Source organism: Aethalodelphis obliquidens, unplaced genomic scaffold (assembly GCF_003676395.1).
Source record: "Aethalodelphis obliquidens isolate GAN/ISIS:26980383/991018 unplaced genomic scaffold, ASM367639v1 scaffold2, whole genome shotgun sequence".
NCBI classification, from domain to species: domain Eukaryota; kingdom Metazoa; phylum Chordata; class Mammalia; order Artiodactyla; family Delphinidae; genus Aethalodelphis; species Aethalodelphis obliquidens.
The window spans coordinates 33137676-33165651 of NW_020837946.1; the positions used below are offsets into that span (position 1 = coordinate 33137676).

The window sequence follows — 27976 nt, forward strand, 5'->3', positions numbered from 1 at the left end:
CAACGGGAAAGGCCACAACAGTGAGAGGCCCGCGTACCGCAAATAAAAAAAAAAAAAAGTATCTTGGCTCAGCCTTCAGAAACGCGCAAGGTATCACAGGGAGGGGTCTGTGCTCAGTACGCTTCCAAACGTCGAGACTGGGCACCCGGAACTTTTCCCCAGGGGGATGGGCTCGGGACCCAGGCACAAGGCCTAGTCTAGGTGCAGCTGAGGGGACTGTCGTTTATTCACTCGCGTGACCACCACTAAAGCCGCTCGGCCCTCCAGCCTCCGGGCAGCCGCCCCCCACTGGCTTTCCCGCCTCGCCTTTCCTCTCCTCCTTCCCCCTCCTCTTAGCGCGTAGCGGAAGTGACGCCAGGCGTAGCGGAAGTGCCTCCCGCCGCGGTGTTGTGCTGTGGGGAAGGGAGACGGATTTGTAAACCCCGGAGCGAGGTTCTGCCTACCCGAGGCCGCTGCTGTGCGGAGACCCCGGGGGAAACCACCGTCACCATGTCTGACCAGGTACTGGCCTGGAAGCCATCCGATGGCGGTGGCCGAGGCCTTACTCCGCACGTCCGCCAGCCGCTCGGCTGGGGCCGGGGATGGAGGCGCGGGGGAGGGGAGCGCGGAATGGGGGAGGGGGCGGCCGGTGGGGACTGGGCTGGCGAGGGAGGGGAGTGGAGTAGGACCGGAGACGCCCGGGCCTGCCGCGGGCCTTCGGGAGCCGCCCTGGCCCTCGCCTGGCTGGCTCATCACACCCTGTGCCCCAGCGCCTCCGGTCGCGGCCTCAAGTCGTCTCCCTTCTTTCTCCGGGGCCGACCAGGTGCAGAGAGCCCAGCTTCCACTTTCCCGAGAGGGTCCGTGGGGAACCCGTGTGCCTGCCTCTTCAGAGGACTCATTGCAAAAGCAGGGCCCTAGGCCCCAGTTATGTAACGGGAGAGATTACCTGCCCCGGAGCCTCCGTGGCCCTGAAAAGCGGGTGGACTCCACTTTTGGGTTCTTAGTCTTTAGATAGTCTTGGAGTGGGGGCGGGGGGAGGGAGACATTGTCTGGTGTTGCTGGGAACCTAGAAAGCTCTGCCTTCCGTTCGGATTGCAGCTGGGGCCGGGCTGTCTCTGCTCTGCTCTGAGTCCTTTTCCGTGTGGGTGTGCAGAGCTGTCGCCTCTTTCTTGTACTTTCCTATTTCTTACTCGGGATTGGTTCAGTAGCTCTCCAGTTGTAAGAGAGAACTCAGAATAATCAAGAAACAAAGTAGAACAAAACTGCTAGAGCAACAGAAAGCGTTTCATCTGGGCGTTAACATGAAGATGACTGATACCTTTGAGGAAAAGGATAGGAAAACTTCGTGTATGTAGAGCAGTTGCAGAACATTTGCAGAAAGCTTCCTGTTATAGCAGAGTGCTCCATCTGAATGTTAATATCAATAATTTACTTGGGATTTGCACTCAATCAGGAGTGTTTGATTTTATGTGGTAAGTTTTTCTTCCTCATCCTTTTCTATTTAACCATGTTTATGGCTAGTTTTTACTTTATAGGTTTTTTGTCTGGACTTTGTTTGCTCAGACGACTTTGACTTTTTAAAGTATTTTTGGACCTTTTGCTTGTTTAGTGATAATTATCTAGAAAACTGTTTCTCATTCAGCCCCATAATGTACTTGAACTTTTAAAGTTAACACACTATTCCCTTGGCTTTTAACCCAGTTCAGTTTTGTACCACTTGGTGAGAGCAAGTGAGGCTTTTGTGGATTTGTACTGTTGCGCAAAACGTACATTTATATTTTTAAGGTTAAACCATAATCTAGATTAGTTTTGGGTGGATCTTCTTACTAACAGTCTAGATTAATTCCCAAATTGGTATGGGAATGGCATTATACCTGTCTCCCTAGATAGTTGTTTACTTGGTTACCAGGGAGGAAAGAACAGGTGTAAATGCTTAATTTCATCAGCCTTTTATTTTGATGCTCAGAAGTGGCTAGGAAGCCTGTTGAAATTTACTATAGTCTGATGAAAGAGCAGTGTACAGAAGGGATTATACAGTAAATTGTAGAATTTATTGCTCCAGTTTGAATTCCAGTCATTTAAAAGAGACTTGAAGGAAGAAATAAAGGACCTAGGACCCTAACAGGTGCCTCTAGGCCAGAGGTTCTTTAGGTTCTTTTCAGGGGGTCCTTGGGGCCAAAACAATTTTCACGATAATACTAAGACATTGTCTTTTCCACTGTCATTCTTTCATGAGTGTTCAGTGGAGTTTTCTAGAGATTGACATGACCTGGTATATCACAACAGATTAAAATGTATCAGTAGAAGCAGATGTGGAAATCCAGCTGCTGTTAAGCCAGACATTGAAGAGATTTGCAAAAATGCAAAACAATGCCACTTTTCTTACTAGTTTTGTTTTGAAAATATGTATTTTTTAAGATTGATGCTTCATTGCTACTTTCAAGAAATTGTGATTTATATACACAGTACCATTTAATGAGGGTAGCATCATATCCTTACCAGTGTTTCATATTGCTATTATTAAAATTTTTCGGGACTTCCCTGGTGGTGCAGTGGTTGAGAATCTGCCTGACAGTGCAGGGGACATGGGTTCAATCCCTGGTCTGGGAAGATCCCACATGCTGCGGAGCAACTTAGCCTGTGCGCTACAACTACTGAGCCTGTGCTCTAGAGCTCGCGAGCCACAACTCCTGAGCCTGTGTGCCACAACTACTGAAGCCTGCGTGCCTGGAGCCCATGCTCTGCCACAAGAGAAGCCACCACAATGAGAAGCCCGTGCACTGCAACCAAGAGTAAGCCCTGCTCGCCGCAACTAGAGAAAGCCCATGCACAGCAACGAAGACAAAACGCAGCCAAAAAAAAAAAGTTTTTTTCATAAATAGCAACATGAAAAATATTTTTAATAAAAATACATTATTTGCTAATATATATTGGGTTTATTATCTTAAAATGAATTAATATGTATATAAAACATTTCTCAGTTTCAGTGTCTAATACTGCAAACCTCAATAGATATAACCAACTTCACAAAAGCTTTATGGGGTTCTAAATAATTTTTAAGAGTGTAAAAGAGTCCTGTGACCATAAAGTATGAGCACTGTTGCTCTAGGCTGATTGACCAATGTCGTTGTTAATAATAATCGGGACCCAGTACAATTTTAGTGTTGGGATGCTAAGGATTTAAAGAGATAGGAAGCTGAACTCTTACCCTGATGAGGCTTATGAGTGAGAGTAAGAATCCCAAGTTACTACTGTGCCATATCAGCAGCATGAGACTGAACCACTGTCCCCAAAAGACAATATAAACCAGGTTGTTTTAGAACGATGTATTTTCTGAGGCATCTCTCAGAAGGTTATTGTCTGTGCTAAGATACTGGAATTGAGTAATAATTTCAAGTTAAAATAGGTGGACAGGGCTTCCCTGGTGGCGCAGTGGTTGAGAGTCCGCCTGCCAATGCAGGGGACACGGGTTTGTGCCGTGCCCCGGTCTGGGAAGAGCCCACATGCCGCAGAGCGGCTGGGCCCGTGAGCTGTGGCTGCTGAGCCTGCGCGTCTGGAGCCTGTGCTCCGCAACGGGAGAGGCCACAACAGTGAGAGGCCCGCGTACCCCAAAAAAAAAAAAAAAAAAAAAAAGGTGGACATTAAAGTCAGACAAGACTTGAATTGCTGGGTTCTCCATTGACTAATGAAAAATGATTATTTTTGGAATTTGAATGAAATAATTTCTCATAATTCTAACAATGCCGTCATTATCCAGTGTACCATTATTGAATAATCCTCTAATACAGGTTCTAAACCTGAGGATCATGAATCCTAAGGGCTGAAAATCCACTGAAATTGTATGGAAATTGTATGAAGTTATATTTGTGCATGTGTATTTTTTTAGGGAGAAAGGATCCATAGCTTTCATAAGGGGTACGTGATCCCTCAAAAAAGGTGAAGGACTAGCCTTTAACCAATAATAGAGACCTGATTGGGTGCTCACTTTTAGCCTAATTTCACGTTGCAGCAAAACTGAGCACTTACATAGAACAAGAAGTTTAATATCAAACTGGTAAGGGTAATTTGTACAAATATTTTTCCTGCTTCCTTCCTTACATTCACATTTATAGTGTTTTTTTTTTCGTATCAGAATCATGAAAGGCAGCATGGACTTCAGCTCTTCAATTCAGGTCTGTTAATTTGTAATAATTGGATAACTGATTTGCTTCAAATGCTGACTGAATCTGTTGTAGCAGTTTTACTCTGTCCGTCCCCACCTCAGAGAGGGCGGGCAGAGAGGGGGAGAGAGAGAGAGATTGATTGAATGATCTCCTTTTATCTTTAGTCAAGGATTTTGAAGCATTATGTAATTCTGGTTATCTGTTGGTACCTGACAGACTACTTCAAAATGTAATGGCTTAAAGCAAAAGTCTTGTTTTGCCCATAAATTTGCAATTTGGGCAGGGCTCTGTGGGTTGGGCTCATCATTGCTCCTTGATGTGTGGGGTCTCTGCTGGGATTACTCACATGACTGTGGGCTGTAACGGATGGGTTCTTCATATAGTCTCAAGGCCTCTGTGAGTGCTCTCGTCATGTATTCTCTTGAGCATGGGGACCCCAGGATATTCAGACTTATGGAAGCTCAGGGCTCACAAGAGAGTGTTCTAGAGAACCTTGGGTGGAAACCCCAAGCCTTCTAGAACCTAACTTTGGAAGTCACTTCTGCATTCTGTTGGTTAGGCACATCACTAAGCCCAGCCCAGATTCAGGGGAAAGGCATTTATTTTTATTGAGATATATGTGACATATAACATATTAGTTTCAGGTGTACAATGTAATGATTCAGTATTTGTATATATTGTGAAATGATCACCACAATAGGTCTAGTTAACATCCATCACCACAATGGTTACAAATGTTCTTTTTTTTGTTTTTGAATTTTATTTAATTTTTTATACAGCAGGTTCTTATTAGTTATCCATTTAATACACATTAGTGTATATATGTCAATCCCAATCTTCCAGTTACAAATTTTTCTTGTGATAAGAACTTTTAAGATCTACTGTCAGCAACTTTCAAATATACAATACAGTATTATTAACTATAGTCACCAAGGGAAAGGCATCTAAACTCCATTTCTTAATAGGAAGAGTAACAAAGAATTTGCAGTTATCTTTAGTCTACCACATTAATTGTATTTCTTTTGTTAGGATAGCGTTATTCCCTGCAGCATTCTTTATATCTCTCTGTTGTTGATGTTTGCTGATCTTTCTGTTAGCTTGAGATAGCAGGAGAATATGATAAACTAGGTGTATATTAAAGTTCATAATTATGTATACTATTTATGTCATAGAATAAGTATAACATACTTATAAGTATGTTAAGAATAAGTATTAACATACATAGCTGCATACTGTAGCTGTGACTTGAGCATCTAGTTAGTGATACATGTATTAAACATTCCATGCCCCAGGAGAGGAATGATGTATTCTGTCTTCTCTCTGACAGATATACGAAGTGCTGCTAGTAAATGTTGCAAACATATTGATTATAATGAAACATTTCAAATAAAATGTTACCTGAACATTATTTAATAGTATTTTAAAAACTGAGTATGATGATTATGTTAGAGTACTCATGAAGGGGACTTCCCTGGTGGCGCAGTGGTTAAGAATCCACCTGCCAATGCAGGGGACACAGGTTTGAGCCCTGGTCCGGGAAGATCCCACATGCTGTGGAGCAACTAAGCCCGTGCGCCACAACTAACGAGCCTGTGCTCTAGAGCCTGCACGCCACAACAACTGAGGCTGTGTGCTACAACTACTTGTTGCAGAGCACGGGCGCCTAGAGCCCGTGCTCCGCAACAAGAGAAGCCACCACAATGAGAAGCCCGCGCTCGCTGCAACTAGAGAAAGCCTGTGCTCAGCAACGAAGACCAAAAGCGGCCAAAAATAAATAAATTAAATTAATTAATTAAAAAAAAAGAGTACTCAGGGTTAGTGGAGTAGTTCAGATTTCAAAACTGTAAAGCAGTTGTCAAATATCTATTGACACTCATTAGCCCCCCATACCAGTTAGAATGTTTCTATTATAGGTTATATAGTGTTGTAATCATTTATTTAAGTGCCTTTCTCCATTTTACTGTTTGCTTTCCAGGGTCAGGAATCAGGGTTTATTCACCCTTTTTTTCTGAAGTGCCTAGCAGAGTGACTGAATACTTAGTAAAAGTTTTTAAAGGAATGAGTGGTCAGATTCATTCATTTAACAAGTATTTATTGATGTTCCAGGCAGCATTCTAGGCCCTAGAATTGAAAGGTTGCCTCAGAAACGTGAAACAGCAGGTATCTTTCTCCTCCTCTTTCAATTCCCATGGTGTTTTGTTATTGAGGAAGGGTTGGTTGTCATGCAGTAGTTTTCCTTTTACGATGTGTTTGCATACCTTCTGGATCTTTAGTTCTATTAGCAATAGACCTAGTAACGTTATCTCCAAATTGAATCATTTGCTTCTTCCAGGACATTGGGATATTATCCATTGTTATGGATAATAATAATCCTGCGCTGCTTGTGGGATCTTAGTTCAGTTCCCCGACCAGGGATTGAACCTGGGCCCAGGCAGTGAAAGCACCGAGTCCTAACCACTGGACCACCAGGGAACTCCCATTGTCTCTAAGTTATGTTTGGTATCCCATTTTGGAATGTATTAAAATTGTGTGTGTGTGGGTTTTTTTTTGTAGATTATTCTCTGATATTCTACTTTAAAAAAGTCATGTGGGTAAGGCCACACAGATCCTATTATTGAGTACCTTAGTCTTATGGTTTAAAATTTGGAATTCCTGCAACACGACTTAAGTTTATTTAAAGATATGTTGTATTTGTTATACTTTTATATTTTGACCATTCTTTTTGCATTTGATTGCTTTTACTGAGCTATTGAGAATCTGAAGGAAAAGACCTGAAGGAAGGAAGGGTGGAGTTCTGTTTGCTGGACCTGCTGTTCTCAATAGCCAGGGTCAGATATTTTTAAAGGTTTTACTGAAGATAAATATATATATGAAAAAGTGTACATAAATGTACAGTTTGCTGAATTTTCAAAAACTGGTCACATCCATGCAGCCAGCACCCAGATTAAGAACGACTGTCCAGGGCTTCCCTGGTGGCGCAGTGGTTAAGAATCCACCTGCCAGTGCAGGGGACACGGGTTTGAGCCCTGGTCCGGGAAGATCCCACATGCTGCAGAGCAACTAAGCCCGTGCGCCACAACTGCTGAGCCTGTGCTCTAGAGCTCGCGAGCCACAACTACTGAGCATGCGAGCCACAGCTACTGAGCCCACGTGCCACAACTACTGAAGCCTGTGCACCTAGAGCCCATGCTCCGCAACAAGAGAAGCCACAGTGAGAAGCCCATGCACCACAACGAAGAGTAGCCTCCGCTCACTGCAACTAGAGAAAGCTTGCACACAGCAATGAAGACCCAACTCAGCCAAAAAAATAAAAAAATAAGTAAATTTATTAAAAAGAAAGAATGTCCTGACTACCAACATAGTTTTGCCTGCTTTTATACATTATAACTTTTTATAAGTGGAATCATACAGTATGTATATATTTCAGTGTATGGCTTCTTTTGCTCAGCATTGTTTGGAGATATGTCTATATTATTATGTATAGTTGTATGTTGTTAAATCCCATTGCTACATTGTATTCCATTGTATGACTGTACCACAATTTACTTATCTATTCTGTTTTTGATGCACACTGAGCTGGTTTTCTAGGAGCTGTTTTTTAATATAAGCCAAATGCTACCTATTTAGAGCACCTCCTATGTCAATTTGGATTGCTTTTGGACTAAATAACAGAAAATCTGATATATAGTAGGTTAAACAAGTTTGCAGTTTATTTTTCTAATGAAGCAAGAAATTCAGACATAAGTAGTTCAGGGATGGTAAGGCAGCTCCACCATGCCTTCATACTTCTTTCCCCTCTGTCCTTAGCAGGTGTCTTCACTCTGATGCTTGTCTCCTTGCCGGCAAGGTTACTTTGTGTCTTGTTCCAGGCAGGAGAAAGGGATGGAGCAAAGGATAAAAGTATGCCAAAAAGTATGTACCAGCAAAAAGTATGTCACCTTCTATCTGCATGGCCAGCACTGCATCATGTGGCCATAAGAGAAGATTAGAATTTTTTGTTTCTTTCTTTTTTTTGGCTGGCAAATTTAGGCTTCCCTTTGTAAGGAAGAAGGGGAAAATGGATCCTGGATAGGTAATTAACAATGTCTGCCATACCTCTAAATCTGCCTGCTAGTACTTTTGGATACAGTGAAGCCAGTTTGTTCTAGGCTTTGCATAGGTCCATAGTCTAGCTGCAGAGAGTAAGGTTTATATAACCAGCAGGATTTCCTTTTCTTTTTTTTTTAAATATAAATATATATATATATATTTTAACTTTAAAACATTTATTTTTGGCTGTGTTGGGTCTTCGTTGCTGTGCATGGGCTTTCTCTAGTTGCAGCGAGCGGGGGCTACTCTTTGTTGTGTGCAGGCTTCTCATTGCGGTGGCTTCTCTTGTTGCAGAGCATGGGCTCTAGGTGCGCGGGCTTCAGTAGTTGTGGCGTGCAGGCTCAGTAGTTGTGGTGCACGGCTTAGTTGCTTCACGGCATGTGGGATCTTCCCAGACCAGGGATTGAACCCGAGTCCCCTGCATTGGCAGGCAGATTCTTAACTACTGCACCACCAGGGAAGTCCAACCAGTGGGATTTTCAATTATAATCTTTAGTTCCTGAGAAGTTGTCTTTGTTTAGTGTTTAACTGCAATTCTAGGGTTGAATGTAAATTTACGGAAGTCCCAGTGTCTTGACAGCTTGACTTAACTTCAAGTTATGGAGTTTGGTCAGTTTTATTTCAAATGTCTAGTACTGTCTCATTAAATTTGAACATAGGCAGCATGCACTGAAAAAATGTGTGTGTGTGTGTGTGTGTATTTTTAGAATTGTGGTAAATCCATTGAAGTATGAGGGAGATGACTTTATTGTAATTTGAGGGTTTGTATCTCTTTTTTTTTTTTTTTGCTGTACGCGGGCCTCTCACCGCTGCGGCCTCTCCCGCTGCGGAGCACAGGCCCCGGACGCACAGGCCCAGCGGCCATGGCTCACGGGCCCAGCCGCACCGCGGCACGTGGGATTCTCCCGGACTGGGGCACGAACCCACGCCCCCCGCATCAGCAGGCGGACCGCCAACCACTGCGCCACCAGGGAAGCCCGAGGGTTTGTATCTTTAAATAATGGATACAGTTATTAGAATCATCCAATTTTTTTTTTTTTTTTTTTTTCGGTACGTCGGCCTCTCACTGCTGTGGCCTCTCCCGTTGCGGAGCACAGGCCCCGGACGTGCAGGCCCAGGGGCCATGGCTCACGGGTCCAGCCGCTCCGCGGCATGTGGGATCTTCCCAGACCAGGGCACGAACCCGCATCCCCTGCATCGGCAGGCGGAATCTCAACCACTGCGCCACCAGGGAAGCCCTAGAATCATCCAATTTAATCCTTGTTGAGCTTTCTTCATTAGGAAATAAAATGAAATAAACTGATGTACAGTGAGAACTATGGTTAACAGAATTTTTGGGAACTTTGAATGTATTTTTAATGAAATGTTTTGTTATGGAAAAATTTAATTGAACGCATATACCCATCTCTTGGCCTATCGTATTTCATTTGCATGACGCCACTCCACTTCATAACATTATTTTGAAACCAACCCAGACATTGTGTCTTTTCATCTGCAAGTATTTCAATATGTATCTCTAAAAGAGAAGGACTTTTTCTTTTAACAAAACCAGGATACTGTTGTCCCACCTTTAAAATTGAACAAGTTTGTTAATGTCATCAAATAAGAGTAAATGTATTCTTTATTTTTAGTTTTCCCCAGAATCCCCCCTCTTTCAGAAGAATGAACAATCCTTGTACAACTGGAAGGGTCATTGACAGATTGGGGGTAGTTAAGTGTGGTGCTGTTTTCCTGTGATTGAATTGTCAACATACTGATTGCCATAGTGATTTTTAGCAAAGTTCTTGTTCTTTTGACTTTGAAATGGCACAATAAAAACCTTCTGTTGAATTCTGTACATTTGTAAATGAGGATTGTTGTGTTCTCTGTCTTTTCCTGTCCAGTTCTTCTTTTCAGATCCAGCTATCTTCTATTTCTAAGCTGTTTAATTTATATCTTGGAAAGAAGAGTTGGTAGTGCCTGGTGTCTGATAAATTCCTTTTACTGTTCCAGTTACCATGATTTAATCTCTAGATGACACAGACCAGAGAATTTAGAGGTTTCCAGTTCCTGTCTTTGCTCTTGTACATACGTTTACTTTTCTTTACATTACCAGTTTCTTCTGCTCTGGGGGCTGTGTAACCTTTCCAGCCAAATCAACCAGCCCTCTCTGGGATTCTCTTTTCTCTGATGACCTACTGTCCCACACCCAGTGCTGAATGCTTTCACTGTTTTGTGACTAGTGTGCCATACCATTCTGTATTGGCTGCTTTTTTACAGGGGAGAGAAGGAAAGAAGGCATACAAAAGACACTAAGATCACTGGAGACAAACTTTGGCCTTTTTTGTCCAAGATCTTCTCATTTTCCAGACTAGTTTGTCAAAGGAAAAGAAAAAAAAAGATAGCACATGAAAAGTTGGGTGACTGCATTAGGCAAGCATGAGGCTATTAAACAAGTGGGTGTAGATGACATTGCTCTAGTTCTTCAGAGTTGGGAAGAGATAACCAAAATGGAGTGACTAGGGAAAGTGGCAGTTTATTTTTGGAAATTTCAAATCCTAGTATTCACATGTTCTTATGAAATTGAAGTGAATTATCTCTTATTCCCAACTGTGAATATAAAACGCTGAAAGGATTTTGTTTGTATTGACTATTGTATAGTCAATACAGTAGAAGTATGAAGCGTTAGTAAGATTTTGTGGTATGATAGTGCTGTTAGCTTAATTCAGCCAGCATTAAATAATTGCCTGGTATTTGCCTGACACTACAGAGATTATAAAGATGAAAAACTTGGACCCTCTCCTTGTAAACTTGTAGGGAAGTCAAGACATAGAAAACTGTCACAGAAAATGTTAATTTAACAAGTGTATTGAGTATCTTCAAAATATATACTAAACACTGTGCTTGACCAGAAATACAGAGGAGTGTAAGGCATGCCAATAAGGAACTCAATCTGGTGGGAGACGCAGATATGCAAACATGTTATAATAAGATTAAAGTAAGCAGTATGGGAACATTTAAGAGGGTGATGAGGGAAATCATTTTGTAGGAAGTGATGCTTGAGTGATCTTGAAAGGCGAATAGGGTAGGAAAGGGCATACCAAGCAGAGGTGATTAACATGTACAGAGATAGTGGAGATAAGGTAGAGAGTGCCATGTTTAAGGAATTGTAGATCAGTGCGGCTGGAGCAAAAGATATTATTAGCAGGAGAAGTAGGAGAACAAGGCTGGATTGCTACGCAGGGACCAGCCCACAGAAGACCAGTGTATGTTGGCTAAGGAGTTTGAACTTAATCCTGAAGGTTCTCGGCAGATCAGATTGCATTTTAGAGAAATGGCTCTGGTTGTAGTTGGGAAGAATTAATTGAGGGGAGCTAGACTTGGGGCATTTGTTATGCTATTGCAGTAATGCTAATGAGCGACAATGAGCGCCTGAACTAAGGCAGTGGAATGGAGAGAATGAGAGTCACTAAGAGATATAATTGTCAAAATGATGAATGATTAAGTGTGAGATTTAAGAGAGGAAGAGTAGCCAAAGATGACTACTAAATTTCTGTTGTGGGCAGCTGAGTGTATGGTAACCATTTATTGTAATTGGGAATCCAGGAGGAATTGTAGTTTTTTTTTGATTTTGGTTTTCAGAAAGAGGAGTTAAAGCTAACAGAGGAGTTAGAGATAATTCATTCAGTTTTGGACACTTAAATTGAGGTGCCTATGGGGACATCCAAAGTGGAGATAGATGTTCAAGCACTTGAAAAAATGAGTGAAACTCAGAAAAGTTGTCAGGTTGGTGAGGATGGTTGTGAGTCATTAGTATCTGAGAGGTAGTTGGAGTTATGGGTCACCCAGGAAGAAGAAGAAAAAGAGGATTAAAGACATGGAACCTAGAGGAGCACCAGCATTTAAGGAAGTGGTCAGGATGAGGAGACAATGGAATGTTGGAGGCCAAAGGTAGAGAGTTTTCAAGGAAGAAGTCATAAGTATCTGTTGGTTAAAGATGAGACTTGAAATTTTCCACTGGGTTTAGCAATAAGGAGTTGAACTGGTAACCTTGGTGAGAGAAGTGTCAAGTGGAATGGTGGGATATAAACCAGAGTACAGTGGGTTGAGAGTAAAAGTGGAAACAGCAAATGCTGAGTACTCTCGTAAGAAGTTCGAAGAAAAAGATGAGGCTGACTCCTCGAGAAGACAGTAAAGGGAGAGTGTTTTAAAATTGAGAATAAATGCCATAAAGGATATGAATAAATTGCCAATGGGAGCATTAAAGGAAAATATTAATCCCAATTGGAAGGTTGAGGGGTGCCGTGGTACCTGGAAGAGTTTTTTTAAATACTGGACTTCAGGTGATGTGTGGGATGGATTTTTGTGAGATGATTTCAAGAGAGGTTGAGAGAGGATATGTATTACAGGTAAAGGAAACAGGAACAGCAAAGGGCTGAAGGTGGAAGAATGTTTATAGACATGTTCAGGGAATAGCAAATAGTCCAATTTAACCAAATCCTTGGTTTGTAAAGGAAGTGGAGAGAGAAAAATGAGAATTGAGCTTGGTAATGGAGGAACTGAATGAGGTGCTGCGGAGTTTGGTTCTAGGCCTTAAAGCACCTTTTTGTTAGGGGTAGTTATACAGTCAGAGAAGCTGTGCTTTAGAAAGAGTTCTGAAGCAGTGTGGACAATGGATTGGAGAAGGGGGAAGAACTCTTTTGTTCTGAGTAGCCTCTGTAGCTACCCTGTCTAGGAAACACTGGAGCAAAATCACTCCCATTATGCTGATGTATTGCTGCTCCGGTTGCAGGGGGATGTTTTTCTCCTTGTGGTTAACTCCTATAAAGCTTCTTAACACCCCTTCTCTTAGTTAAGGAGGACTCAGGGCTTCTTTGCTCTTTGTTGCCCTTCACTGCGTGGAATAAGCTGTCCTTGTCCTCTCTAGATATGTAAAGGAAGAAGGAACTGTTAACTCTGAATATAAATTCATAGAAATGTGGTTGTGAGACTATGTTTGAAGACAGTCTTCTAGTTTTCAGGTGAAATACTGTCTCACTAAAGAAGGTTAATTTGGCCTGCTGCCATAATACGCGGTAGTCAGCAAATGTTGAAAGTACTGCAGAATGGTAAACAGGCAAGGTTTCACACTAATGAAGTCAGTTCTGTTATCTAAGCATTTCCCTGGACTCTAGCCTGTATCTTAAATTTAAAAGCTACTACTTCTAGTTTAATATATTCAATAAATTTTGAATGTTAAAGAGTTTGTTAGTTTTCACTTACTGGTATGAGATAAACAGGTAATGGCCTTGTTACTTTACTTCTGAAATACAGTATAGTTGGTTATATTCTTATCAAGCATGGATTAACAGCTTGAAATTGCTGTGAATCATAAAAAAGCATATATTTAAATAAGTGACTAATATGGTGGCCAAACTAAGGTAAAGTGCATGGGAAAGCTACTTTTTGTTGTTGTTGTTTTTTAAATTAATTAATTAATTTTTGGCTGCGTTGGGTCTTCATTGCTGCGCATGGGCTTTCTCTAGTTGTGGCGAGCGGGAACTACTCTTCGTTGTGGTGCGCGGGCTTCTCATTGCAGTGGCTTCTCTTGTTGCGGAGCATGGTCTCTAGGCGCATGGGCTTCAGTAGTTGTGGTGTGTGGGCTTCAGTAGTTGTGGCTCACGGGCTCTAGGGTGCAGGCTCAGTAGTTGGGGCGCAGGGGCTTAGTTGCTTCGTGGCATGTGGGATATTCCCAGACCAAGGATCAAACCCGTGTCCCTTGTGTTGGCAAGCGGATTCTTAAGCACTGCGCCACCAGGGAAGTCCCGGGAAAGCTACTTTTATCACACCATTGACTGAAATTTACCAAGCTACGCCTTTACTAAAAATGGCTTACTTTTCTTAGATACTTCATGGCAAAGTTGTTTCAACTAGTTTATTCTAACTTCATTTTCTTTTCAATATGCCTTCATTTGAAATTATCTTATTTATTATTGTATAATTTATAAGAGGGCTATACTCTTCTGTCTTCCAATTTTGTCTCCTCTTTCCTTTTACTACTTATTCTGTTTGGGCTTTTTTCTTATTCCAGTTTAAGTCTCCTAATTTTTTTTTTTCAGCCAAGCCTACTCTTTTAAAATCGGATATACTGCTTCAGATAGTCTGAAATAATAGCTGATACAAAACTGATTTGTTTTGACTCAAGACTACATTAGGCCAATACTTTGCTATTTGATTTTCCTTTCTAAATAGACTTTGCTTATGTTAATATGATTAATTTATGTTTCTTAGTACAGTTTTGTAATTGGAGTAGTTAACTTCTCCCAGTAGGTTGTGAGAAAATAATCTTGGATTCAACATGTTTGGTTAAGGATTCATGGAGAAGAGCTTCCTATGACTAATAGGAGTTGACTGAAGATAATGGTTTCCAGGTTGTTCCTTTGTGTAGCAGGGGTAGCACCACCTGGTAATTAATTAGAAATGTATATTACAGCCCTACCCCAGACCTACTGAATAAAAAACTGGGTATGAGGCCCAGCAGTCTTTTAACAAGTACTTTAGGTGATTCTGATGCTCAGTGAAGTTTTAGAACCATTACTATAGGATTTTTATAGTAAAAGAGACTTCTTTCTTGATTTTTAGTGATCTTTAGAACCGGTGTTTGAGAGAGTAATTGACTTAGGACCTTTTTTGCTTAATTGTCTGGCAGAGCAAAGAAATGCTTGCTGTATTTTCAGGGGCAAGTTTCGTACTGTAAGTCAAAGTAATGGGTGAATAATTAAAATAGCATATAGGAACTTTTATCTTTATATGTACTTTTCTTTCAGGAGGCAAAACCTTCAACTGAGGACTTGGGGGATAAGAAGGAAGGAGAATATATTAAACTCAAAGTCATCGGACAGGTGAGTTTCATTATTTTTCTCCTTTGACCCCGGAATGTGTGAATGATTTCTGACACACAGAGAAAATGATTTAACTAGGGCAAGTTATTTAAAAATGGCGATTCATTTACTACATATGCATCTGTTGGAGGCAGAAGAGGGTGATACTGTTTTCTTAATTGCTCTGCTAGGCAGATATAGATCACCTTAATTTCTTCTAATAAAACTTTTTTCTTGGTTAGCATGCTTCGGTGACAAATACAGTGACTTCTCTTGAGTGATAATGCTAGGACCCTTAAACCAAAGGGCCTCTCAGGCCTTTTCTTGACCCCTTTCTCCTTCTTGGCACCTTATTTCTACAGACTCTGGCCTGTATCTTATTGACTCTTTTTGAGATGTTAACAGATAATTAAAGTTTAGCTGAAAATTATTGGAGGAATGCATCTTCATAGTTTTTTTTTTAAGGGACAAAAGAAAGAACTAGTAGACACTCACCATGGAAGCATGAGAGTACCATTTCCCCACATACTCTGAAACATGGGATATTAGCAGTCTTTCAATTTTGGGCCAGTGTAATAGCTAGACATTTTATTTTGCATTTCTCTGATTATCAATGAGGTATAATTTTTTTGCCTATTACGTTTATATTAATCGTGTGTTCATATCCTTTTCCTATTTTCTGTGATCATGTTATTTTGAAAATTTTTATTAAGATATAATTCAGATACCATAAATTCATCATTTAAAATGTATAATTTAGGTGCTTTAGTATATTCACAAGGCTGTACAACCATTACCATTATTTGATTCCAGGACATTTTCATCACCCCAAAAAAGACACAGTGTATTCATTAGCATAATTCCCCATCTTCCTTTCCCCCCAGCCTCTAGTAACCGCTAATCTACTTTACTTTCTGCGTTTGTGGATTTGCCTATTTTGGACATTTCATGTAAATGGAATTACATGATTTGTGACCTTTTTGTGTCTGGCTTCTTTTATTTAGCATAATATTTTCAAGGTTCATTCAAATTGTAGCGTGTTTCAGTATTCCACTCCTTTTTATGGCTGAATAACATTTCATTGTATGATATACCGAGTTTGTTATCCATTCATCAGTTAATGGACATTTGGGTTGTTTTCATATTTTGGCTATTATGAATAATATTGCTATTAACATTCATTGTAAGTTTTGTGTGGATATGTTTTCAGTTCTCTATATATCTAGGAGTGGAATTGTTGGGTCTAATATAGTAGTAACGTTTTTAAACTTTTTGAGGAGCTTCCAAACTGTTTTTAGTGGTGGCCGCACCATTTTACATTCCCACCGACAATGTATGAAGGTTTGTTATTTTACATTCTAGTTAATATTTGCTGTTGTCTTTTTTTAATAGTCATCCTAGCGAGTGTGAAGTGGTGTCTTGTGTTTTTGATTTGCATTTCCCTGATGGTTAATGATGAGTATCTTTTCCTGTTCTTATTGCCCATTTGTACATCTTCTTTGGAGAAATGTCTATTCCAATCTTTTGTCCATTTTTAGATTGGATTACTTGTCTTTATTTTTGAGTTGTAATAACTCGTCATATATATTTAAGATATTAGATCCTTATCAGATAGATGGTTTGCAAATGTTTTCTCTTTTTTTTCTCTTTTTCTCTTTCTCTTTCTCCCAACCAATCTTTGGGTTGTCTTTTCACTTTCTGAGTTGTGTCCTTTGCAGAAACAGTTTTTAATTTCGATGAATTGAATTTATTTTTTCTTTTGTTACTATGATTTTAGTGTCATATCTAAGAAACTATTACCCAATCCAGGGTCGCAAAGATTTATATCTATAGAGTCTTCTAAGGTTTTTATGGTTTTAGCTCTTACATTAAGTTTTTGATCATTTTGAGTACTTTATGAATGATTTTTGTATGAGTTTGAAGAAGAGTCTAACTTCTTTCTTTTGCATGTGGCTATCTATTTGTCCCAGACCATTGATTGAAAAGTCTGTCCTTTTCACATTGAATTGCTTGACATCTTTGTCAAAATCAGTTGACCATAGATATATATGGGTTTACTTCTGGGCTGTCAATTTTATTCCACTGATTTACAGGCATACGTCAGAGACATGCGGGTTTGGTTCCAAACCACTGCAATAAAGCGGATCACATGGATTTTTTGTTTCCCAGTGCATCTGAAAGTTATGTTTACACTATAATGTAGTTTAAGTGTGCAATAGCACTTTGTCTAAAAAAACCAATGTACATACCTTAGTTAAAAAATGCTTTATTGCTGAAAAGTGCTAACCATCATCTGAGCCTTCAGTGAGCCTTTTTTTTGCAGGGGTAGGGTTTGAAATATTTAGAGAATTACCAAAATGTGACACAGAGACCCGAAATGAGCAAATGCTATTGGAAAAATGGTGCCAGTAGACCTGCTCAACTCAGGTTTGTCACAGAGCTTCAGTTTGTAAAAAAACATAGTATCTGCAAAATGCAATAAAGCAGAGTGCAATAAAATGAGGTACGCCTGTGTATGTTTGTCCTATGCTATGGAGTACCTTTTTAACAATTACTGATTTGTAGGAGTGCTTTATATTTTCTTGATTTTTCTTGTCTGTTATATATGTTGTGAATATTTTCTTCAGGGTCTCTTAACTTTTGTGGTGCTTCTTACTGTATAGATGGTTTATGTTTTTATTAAGTCACATTTATCAATCTCCTTTTTTTTTTTTTTTTTTTTTTTTTAGTGGTTTCTGAGTTTAAGTCTTGCTTTAAAATAGGATTTCCCAGTGTCAAGATTAGGGAAAAAGTCTCTCCCTAAGAAGAACAGAAAATATTAAAAATTTTTTTTAATGTTAGCTCTTTAATTCATCTGGAACTGATTTTAGCTTATGGTGTGACGTATTGCTCTAGAAATTTTGTCAGTTTGTGAAATTATACATAGGACAAGAATTTGTATTTATTTATTTATTATAAATTAAAAAAAAATTTGGCCACACCTCACAGCATACGGGATCTTAGTTCCCTGACCAGGGGTTGAACCCAGCCCCTGCAGTGAAAGCGCTGAGTCCTAACCACTAGACTGCTAGGGATTTCCCTGTTATTTTTAAAGATAATTATAGTTACAGGGCTTCCCTGGTGGTGCAGTGGATAAGAATTTGCCTGCCAATCCAGGGGACACGGGTTCAAGCCCTGGTCCAGGAAGATCCCACATGCCGCAGAGCAGCTAAGCCCGTGCGCCACAACTACTGAGCCTGTGCTCTAGAGCCCACAAGCCACAACTACTGAGCCCACGTGTCACAACTACTGAAGCCCATGCGCCTAGAGCCCGTGCTCCACAGCAAAGAGAAGCCACCGCGATGAGAAGCCCGCGCATGGCAACGAAGAGTAGCCCCTGCTCGCCGCAACTAGAGGAAGCCTGTGCGTAGCAACAAAGACCCAACAAAGTCAAAAATAAACAAACAAATAATTAATTTAAAAAAATTATAGTTACAAACAAAACATGCAACTTCCACTAACACGTATTTGTGAATGTGATATGTAATCATTAGGATTGGCTTTGAAATTTTTACAGTATGCAAGTGCCAGTATTTTTTTCTGATGGTTGCCTGGTAGTTTACTTGACAGTCTGGGTAGAAAAAAATTATCTGTGATCCCATATATCAATTTGACTGACTCATTTCACTCATGCAAGAGAAGCCAGACTCTGTGTGGTGACTTCTTATGGCAGGAGTAAGTGTCTGTTATTTTGTGGTCTACGTCCCTTTTGTAGGTTTTACCGTCTTCAGTGACACTTCAGTTGTGGGGGTACTTTTTGTTTTGAGTTGCCTTTGGGAGTTTGTGACAGTTCACATTTTCATTTTGAAAACAGAATAGGCATGCAGTTCTGAAGGAGTGCATTCTTTCACATACATACTTTTACTTATGCTGCTAATTATAACACCTCAAACAGATTATCTTTATGTTCGTTTTATTAAATTTATTTTGAAATGGGTATATAGCAACTTTGAGGATGATTAGAGTATTTTAATAAACCTGTTAGGAATGCTAAAAAGAATATTTTGGTGGGAAAATATAGGAGACAAGGTATACATTTCTATTTGTAGTATATGTGTAATTAAATAATTTGTTTCACGCAAAGCAAATAGCTTACACAGAGAGTGACTTTTTTTCCTCATATCTCCGTAGGATAGCAGTGAGATTCACTTCAAAGTGAAAATGACAACACATCTCAAGAAACTCAAAGAATCATACTGTCAAAGACAGGTTTGTATGTTATAATATTAAATTCAGTGCTTTATATATCATTAATTTTTCTTGTCAAAAGAAAAGTAATCCTTTGAGACTTCTCTGGTGGTCTAATGGTTAGGACTTTGCAAGAAGAAAGAGATCCTCTAGGTGTTAGGATAAGTAAAACAATAAATATTTGTTTCTGTTTTGGGTTTTTTTGGCCACTCTGCGTGGACTGTGGAATCCTAGTTCTCTGACCAGGGATCGAACCCGCGTCCTTGGCAGTGAAAGCGCAGAGTCCTAACCACTGGACTGCCAGGGAATTCCCTGTTTCTGTTTTTGATATTAATTGTTATGCTCAGTAAAGTCTTTTAATTGGGGCTCAACTAGCTCACATTTGTCATAATGATGGGAGCTAAAATTGGAAACGAACGTATTAAGTGCAGTATGCTAATAGGTACTTGGATACATTGTCAATTACTGTTGACAACAACTCTGAAGAAAATTATATGGTCTTTTTACCTCATCTGTAAATGAGAGAGTTGATTATTGAGAAAAAACAGTGCAAAAGTGAAAACTAAACTGATCCAGAATTGAAGGTGCTAGGTTTGGGGAGATAATATAACATCAAGTTAGTATAATTTCTAGCTTTCTTTTTTATGCTTCAGAGTCTACAGTCTTTAGAAGTTTCTATACTCAGTTCACAGAGGCTTGATAATTTTTTTCTTATATTTGCTGATATACGAGGAATGGGACACTCAGTATATCTGAAGTATGGAATACTTACCCAATAGAGAGAGATTGAATCATCTTTCCATTTTGATTTTATAGACTGGTTTCTATAGAAACTTTTTTGACTTCAGCATAAGATATTTCTTTTTTGAAAGATCCTATAGTTAAAATCAAAGAATATTGCACTCTTGTCAGTCATGTTTATTCTTTTTTTTTTTTTTTTTTTTGCGGTAAGCGGGCCTCTCACTGTTGTGGCCTCTCCTGTTGCGGAGCACAGGCTCCAGACGTGCAGGCCCAGTGGCCATGGCTCACGGACCTAGCCGCTCCATGGCATGTGGGATCTTCCCGGACCAGGGCACGAACCCGTGTCCCCTGCATCAGCAGGCAGACTCTCAACCACTGTGCCACCAGGGAAGCCCAGTCATGTTTATTTTTAACATAACCCTGGAAATAATTTTTATTTATTTATTTATTTATTTATTTATTTATGGCTGCTTTGGGTCTTCGGTGCTGCATGTGGGCTTTCTCTAGTTGTGGCGAGCAGGGGCTACTCTTCGTTGCGGTGTGCAGGCTTCTCTTTGCAGTGGCTTCTCTTGTTGTGGAGCACAGGCTCTAGGCTTGCAGGCTTCAGTAGTTGTGGCTCGTGGGGTCCGGAGTGCAGGCTCAGTAGTTGTGACGCACGGGCTTAGTTGTTCCACATCATGTGGGATCTTCCCGGACCAGGGATTGAACCCGTGTCCCCTGCATTGGCAGGTGGATTCTTAACCACTGCGCCACCAGGGAAGTCCCAACCCTGGAAATAATTTAAAACCAGGGTATTTCCTGGTGGTCCAGTGGTTACGACTTGGCTCTTCCACTGCTCCCAGGTTCAATCCCTGGTCGGGGAACTAAGATCCCGGAAGCGTGGCCAAAAAAAACACAAAAAATAGTTTAAAACCAAATACAGGGTAAGTTTGCAAGGTCTCATATATTTAAGTATAGTACATATTGGAAGATAGTTTGAATCTTTTTGGATGTTTTTGGGATAGTATTGTATTGAAACAGTGAAAATCTTAACACATTTGTTATTGAGCAGAACTTTCTAATACTTTTGGACTAAATGATTCTTGATTTGTACTTATTAGTGAAGTTATTTCTCTTTAAATGAGCCATCTATTCTCTTTTAGCTATTTTTGTGGAATAAGTGATTAGAAAAATATATTTTAATACCTTTTGTGATATTTATAGTGCTGTAAATGGCATCACAGGTTTACTGTAGTTTATCTGGCTTGCTCCTGTGCTTTACCGAATTTCTATGATTTAATCTGTTTAAAAACCAATTTTGCTTGTACAGTTGGAAGCTAGTGAGGCTGCTCATCCAGTATCTGACTTTATCTTTATGTTAGCCTACAGATTTGAGAGGAAGCTATATAGAATAGTGGTTAAGAATGCACAGGCTTAGGAGCAGATTTAGCCTTCAGTTCTTGGCTAGCTTGTGTGCCTTCTCCATACCTTAGATTCCCTAGCTGTGAAATGAAGGTAACGTGATAATACCTACCTTCCAGGGCTGTTGTGATGAAAATTTATGATTATGTTTATAAAATACTTGGTACAGGGAGTGCCTAGCAAATAGTTGGTACTCAGTAAATGATAATTATGATAGAATTAGCTCTCTAGTTTTATTATGTTCTACATATTCTGTTGAAACTTTCATATTTGGTTTTTGTGCATCAAAGTACCTGTTATCTCTTCTAAGATTTGTATATTTGTATGTTTTCTACCTTTTTAGGGAGTTCCCATGAATTCACTCAGGTTTCTCTTTGAAGGTCAGAGAATTGCTGATAATCACACTCCAAAAGAAGTGAGTATAATTTCTTCTCTGATTCAAGGCATATTTTAAATTCTGCATTGAATGATTTGGTTCACTGGTACCATTAAACTGTCCTTTTCTTGAATATTCCCTGATTTAACTGGTATATCATTTGTCAAAGAGAAAAATAATCTTTTGAGTTGAACTTCCCTTGTATTGCCTTCAAAAAGTGCCTGTAAAAAGAGAGGTAGAAAGTAGAAAATGAGTACTGAACTTGTCATAAGGCACATACTACGTCTTTTTGAGGATGGACAGATGGTCCTCAAATTTGGCAGATTTCTGGTACATTTTCATGGTGATGGTGACCTTCACAGTTCAATTTTGACTTTTGACCCATTTTGAGAACTTAATATAGAAGCTTAGTGTATATTAACATAGTTGGCTCTATCATCTTGGTTTACATTTTTTAATGCTTCTGTGCCTTTATTTGTGTTATTGTATGTATGGACTGTTTTCTCTGTTTATATATTCCACCCTCTCTATTCCCATCCCCACTGCCACCCCCCAGGCATCTGAAAGTAATAAAGTGTGAGAGAGAATGTGTGTATTTATATTTACACAGATTCCCCCCTCCAAATACAAAATAACATTTTTGATATTTCTGATAGTGGGAACAGTGTATGGTTATTATTAGTTTTTTGGTTTAAAAACATTTCAAACTTACAGAATTATGAGACTAGTATAATATTCTCCTTTATAACCTTTTTCCTAGATGCACCAGTTATTAACATTGTGCTATGTTTGCTTTTTTGTTCTCTCTGTGTATACAGATTATCATTATTGGTGGGCCATTTGATATGGGCCCTTTATCCCTAAATATTTCAGTGTTATTGTTCTCCTAAGAGCCACAGTTAAATTATCTAATTTAAGAGATTTAACCTTGATACAATACTGTAATTGAATATACAATCAAAATAGTCTGATTTTACCATCTGTCTCAGTGAGGTCCTTTATAGCGCCCTCCCCTTTTTTTTTTTTTTTTAACTTGACCTGGGATCTCATCCAGGATATGCATTCTAACTAGTTATCATGCCTCTTAGCTTTAATGTGGAACAGTTACTCAGTCTTCGTTTTTCATCACACTGACATTTTTTAAAAGAATTCAGGCCAGCTATATTTTAGAATGTCCTTCAATTTGGGTTTGTCTGTTGTTTCCTCATGATTAGATTCAGTTTTGCATTTTTGGTAGGAGTAGCACAGAGTGAAGCTGTGAAATTCCGAGTGCATCGTATCAGGAGTTAGATGATGTCCATTTGTCCTGCTATGGGTAATATTAACTTTGGTCATGTAGTTAAGATGGTAACTGCCAGATTTCTTATCCATTGTAAAGTTATCATTTTCTTTTGTAATTAATAAGTAATTTGTGGGGAGATACTTTGAAACTGTGTGAATAATGACGTTCTTTAGATATTGGCCAGTGGGAACCCCTTCAATTTGGCGTCTTTCCTTTTTGACACCTCTCCGTCTCTTTAGAAAGTTTTTATTTTGAAATAATTTTCAATTTACAGAAAATTTGCAAGAATAGTCCAAAAAACTGTACTCTTTTCCGCTTAGATTCACCAGTTTTTAACATTTTGCTACCTATGCTTTATTATTCCCCTCCCCCCACATATAATATATGCGTGTGTATATATATGTATATATCATCCAAACCACTTGGGAGTGGGTTGCATGCACCATGCCATTTACTAAATATTTTAGTGTGTATTTCTTAAGAATAAGTATATTCTTTTACATAACCACAGTACTGTTAATAAAATTAAGGACACTTAACACTGTTAGAAAACTTTAGTCTTCAGCCTAATTTTGTCATCTGTCCCAATTATGCCTCTTATAATAAATTTTCTCCCTTGTCACAGGATCCAGTTCAGTATCAACATATTTTATTTAGGGGTCTCTTTAATTATCTTTAATTTGGAACAGTTCTTCAGCCTGTCTTTGTCTTCATGACATTTACATTTTTGAAGAATACAAACCAGGTATTTTCTAAAAAGTCTCTCAATTTGGGCTGTTCTGTTTCTTCATGACTAGAGTCGGATTATGTATTTTGGGCTGGAATACTACATAAATGGTGATGTGTCTTTCTCAGGGCATAATATCTGGAGTATCTGAAGTCCCTTATCATTGAGTTTAACAGTTGTCTTTTTCCTTTACTGTGTAGTTACTATTTTTCCTGTTTTAATTGAGTAATTTGTGGGCACATACTTTGAAACTATGTGACTATCCTTTTTCTCATCAAACTTTTCCCTGTAGGTTTAGTATCTACGTACTTTCTTAAGTACTTCCTTACTGTCTGGCACAAGATATTCCAAACTCATGTTGTATTTTCCCTGTCCTAGCTTGGCATAATCTCTGCAACACAGAAGGTACTTAATACATTTTAGTGACACCTCCCTCACTATCATTAAGAGATTTATCTTCTTAGAAGAAGAATAATGGGGCAGTGGGAGAGAGTAGGTATTTAGGGAGTGACCTCTTTGTACTGTTGTTTACTTATCTCTGCTAATGTGTTACTTTTTTAAAAAAATTTATTTATTTTTGGCTGTGTTGGGTCTTCGCAGTCTTTAGTTGCGGCGAGCGGGGGGCTACTCTTCGTTGCGGTGCATGGGTTTCTCATTGTGGTGGCTTATCTTTGTTGTGGAGCATGGGCTCTAGGCACGCAGGCTCAGTAGTTGTGGCTTGCGGGCTCTAGAGCACAGGTGCAGTAGTTGTGGCACACGGGCTTAGTTGCTCTGCAGCATGTGGGATCTTCCTGGACCAGGGATTGAACCCGTGTCCCCTGCATTGGCAGGCAGATTCTTAACCCCTGTGCCACCAGGGAAGTCCCTCTGCTAATGTACTCCTTAAAGCTGATGGCTTCATATTCTCCATAGTTTGAGGACATGTGCTGCCTTCCTGATTTAAAGCTTCCTTGTAATGTTTGGAATTTTAGTCCTTGCAGTATTTACCAGGCTATATGTGCAATTAAAATTAAATTTTAATAGCCTCTTTAATTAATAATTATTTTAATATTCATATGTCTGTCACAATCAAGATACCCATAATACTAGAGCCAATTAATCACTTTAAAAAAATTTCTAAATCCACTTAAGTCTATGTTTTATTTTTAGATTTCTTAACATATTTTAAATTTTTTTTTTTTTTTTTTGCGGTACGCGGGCCTCTCACCGTTGTGGCCTCTCCTGTTGTGGAGCACAGGCTCCAGACGCGCCGGCTCAGTGGCCATGGTTCACGGGCGCAGCCGCTCCGCGGCATGTGGGATCTTCCTGGACTGGGGCACGAACCCATGTCCCCTGCATCGGCAGGCAGACTCTCAACCACTGCGCCACCAGGGAAGCCCCCTTAGCATATTTTAATTTTCACATTTTGTAATTCAGCACAAAATTGTCACCTATAAAATACTGATCTTGGACTTTCCTTTGAAATGTTATTTTTAATTTCTTTTGTGATCCACTATAGTTCATTGGAAACAGTGATAGTTTTTGTTTTCAGTCTGCCTATTAACAGTGCTCCTTAACTCTGTCTGCACATCAGAATCAACAGATTTACAGTCCTTACAAGCCTCACTGAGTGTAACACCTGGGTTTCTATGCCACACCAAGCCCCCTTATGTACTCTTTTATTTTTTAAATAAAGAATACTTGTGTTAAAAATAAATAAACGTATTAGAAAACCAAACTACCAAAGTATATAAAATGGAAAATACACTTTAGATATCTCTTCATTCCCATTTCTCAGAGGCAACCATTATTAATAATGTCTTTTAGAAAAAAATTCCAGAATATTTCAATGCATATAAAGCACATTAAAAAAAACAACTTAATTGCTTATACTTGCTTAATGTTCTGTATAAGGCATTTTAAAGGGTCTTTTTTCTTCTTCTTTTCCTTTCCTTTTCTGTAAGAGTTGAGAAGGACTGGTCTGAAAAATCTAGCTTATACAATTGGAGGTGTCAAATAAGAGTAGAAGTATAGTAAGTTTTCTTCATTGAGTGGTTACTATCAAAGAAAATAATAGTTATATGCCAGAAGGAATTGTAGATGACAAAGCAAACCACTTAGAAATGAATCCTTAGGCAGTATTTTTCTAACTAAAACCACATATATTTCAAAGTGAGATCAGGTTTTTTGAAAGAGATTCTATCAAGTAATTACATCTAGAAGTAAAATGCGTTTTAGAAAATATGCCATCAAACTATTATTTAAACTATTATATACATGTTTGATTAGATTTAAAACTCCCTTAAGGTACTTTTCAGAAACACTTAAATTTTATATGGTGAATAAACTGGGACGTGAAGTTGGCTCAGCAAAATAACATGAATGACTACATAGACATAGTATCAGAGGAAAAGATATACCTCTCTGTTCTTTAAAACTTGGTTGTTTTGGGCTTTCCTGGTGGCACAGTGGTTGAGAGTCTGCCTGCCGATGCAGGGGACACGGGTTCGTGCCCCAGTCCAGGAAGATCCCACATGCCGCGGAGCGGCTGGGCCCGTGAGCCATGGCCGCTGAGCCTGCGCGTCCGGAGCCTGTGCTCCGCAACGGGAGAGGCCACAACAGTGAGAGGCCCGCATACCACAAAGAAAAACAAAACAAAACAAAGCAAACTTGTTTGTTTGTTTGTTTTGTTTTGTTTTGGCTGCGCCATGCGGCATATGGGATCTTAGTTCCCTGACCAGGGATTGAACCCATGCCCCTTCATTGGAAGCACAGTCTTAACCACTGGACCACCAGGGAAGTCCCCCTCTCTGTTCTTTAGATTAAAGGAAACAGTATTCTTTTTTTTTTTTTTTTTAATAAATTCATTTATTTATTTACGGCTGCGTTGGGTCTTCGTTGCCGTGTGCGGGCTTTCTCTAGTTGCGGCGAGTGGGTTCGTTGCGGTGCACGGGCTTCTCATTGCGGTGGCTTTTCTTGTTGCGGAGCATGGGCTCTAGGCGTGCGGGCTTCAGTAGTTGTGGTGCGTGGGCTCAGTAGTTGTGGCTCACGGCCTCTAGAGCACAGGCTCAGTAGTCATGGTGCATGGGCTTAGTTGCTCCGCGGCATGTGGGATTTTCCCGGACCAGGGCTCAAACCTGTGTCCCCTGCATTGGTAGGCGGATTCTTAACCACTGCGCCACCAGGGAAGCCCGGAAACAGTATTCTTAATTTTAGAACAGGATAACTATGGATTACTTTTGTATCTTTTTGCACTTTAAAACAGTGGCCACGTAATTGCAGCCAATTAAAAAAAATAGTACTTTTATATTGTACTACTAACACTTTTCTTTTCTCTTACAGTTGGGAATGGAGGAAGAAGATGTGATTGAAGTTTATCAGGAACAAACAGGGGGTCGTTCAACAATTTAGATATTTTTATTTTTTCTTTTCCCTTAATCCTTTTTTATTTTTAAAAATAGTTCTTTTGTAATGTGGTGTTCAAAACAGAATTGAAAACTGGCACCCCATCTCTTTAGAACATCTGGTAATTTGAATTCTAGTGCCCATTATTCATTATTGTTTGTTTTCATTGTGCTGATTTTTGGTGATCAAACCTCAGCCCCATTCATGTCGCCCTCTCCTTTTTAAAAATTATGTGTGTGCACAGAGAGGCCGCCTTTTCCAGGACTGTGCATTTACAGGCTTGTGATAAATAAGACTAATGCGAGTGTTCATAATGACTTTCCAATTGGCCCTGAAGTTCTAGCATGTGATTGCTTCACTCCTGGACTGTGACTTTCAGTGGGAGATGGAAGTTTTTCAGAGAACTGAACTGTGGAAAAATGACCTTTCCTTAACTTGAAGCTACTTTTAAAATCTGAGGGTCTGGACCAAAAGAAGAGGAATATCAGGTTGGAGTCAAGGTGACAGAGGTGGTGAAAATAATGACTAACTCCAAAGATGGCTTCACTGAAGAGAAAGCATTTTAAGATGAAAGAAAAATCTTGTCAGAAGATCCCAGAAAAGTTCTAATTTTCATTAGCAGTTAAAGTTATTCATGCAGAAGTGTATACAGCAGAACGCTGCTCTTTTTGACTTTATTTGTACTTTTTGGCCTGGGATATGGGTTTTAAATGGACATTGTCTGTACCAGCTTCATTAAAATAAACAAAATATTTGTAAAAACCGTAC

At 39.5% G+C, this 27976-nt stretch overlaps 1 protein-coding gene across 2 annotated transcripts; it reads left to right on the forward strand.

Annotated features, from left to right (window-relative positions):
* Positions 1–346: 346 nt before the first annotated feature.
* Positions 347–27975, forward strand: SUMO1 (small ubiquitin like modifier 1). Of its 2 annotated transcripts, none has more exons than XM_027123854.1 (5): positions 347–501; positions 15017–15091; positions 19241–19318; positions 21783–21854; positions 27146–27975. In XM_027123854.1, the coding sequence occupies exons 1-5, from the start codon at positions 490–492 to the stop codon at positions 27212–27214; spliced, it is 306 nt and encodes a 101-aa protein (XP_026979655.1). In that variant the 5' UTR covers positions 347–489; the 3' UTR covers positions 27215–27975. The 2 variants fall into 2 exon arrangements, with proteins under 2 accessions (XP_026979655.1, XP_026979646.1); XM_027123845.1 differs by lacking the exon at positions 347–501 and adding an exon at positions 7950–8054.
* Position 27976: the final 1 nt, after the last annotated feature.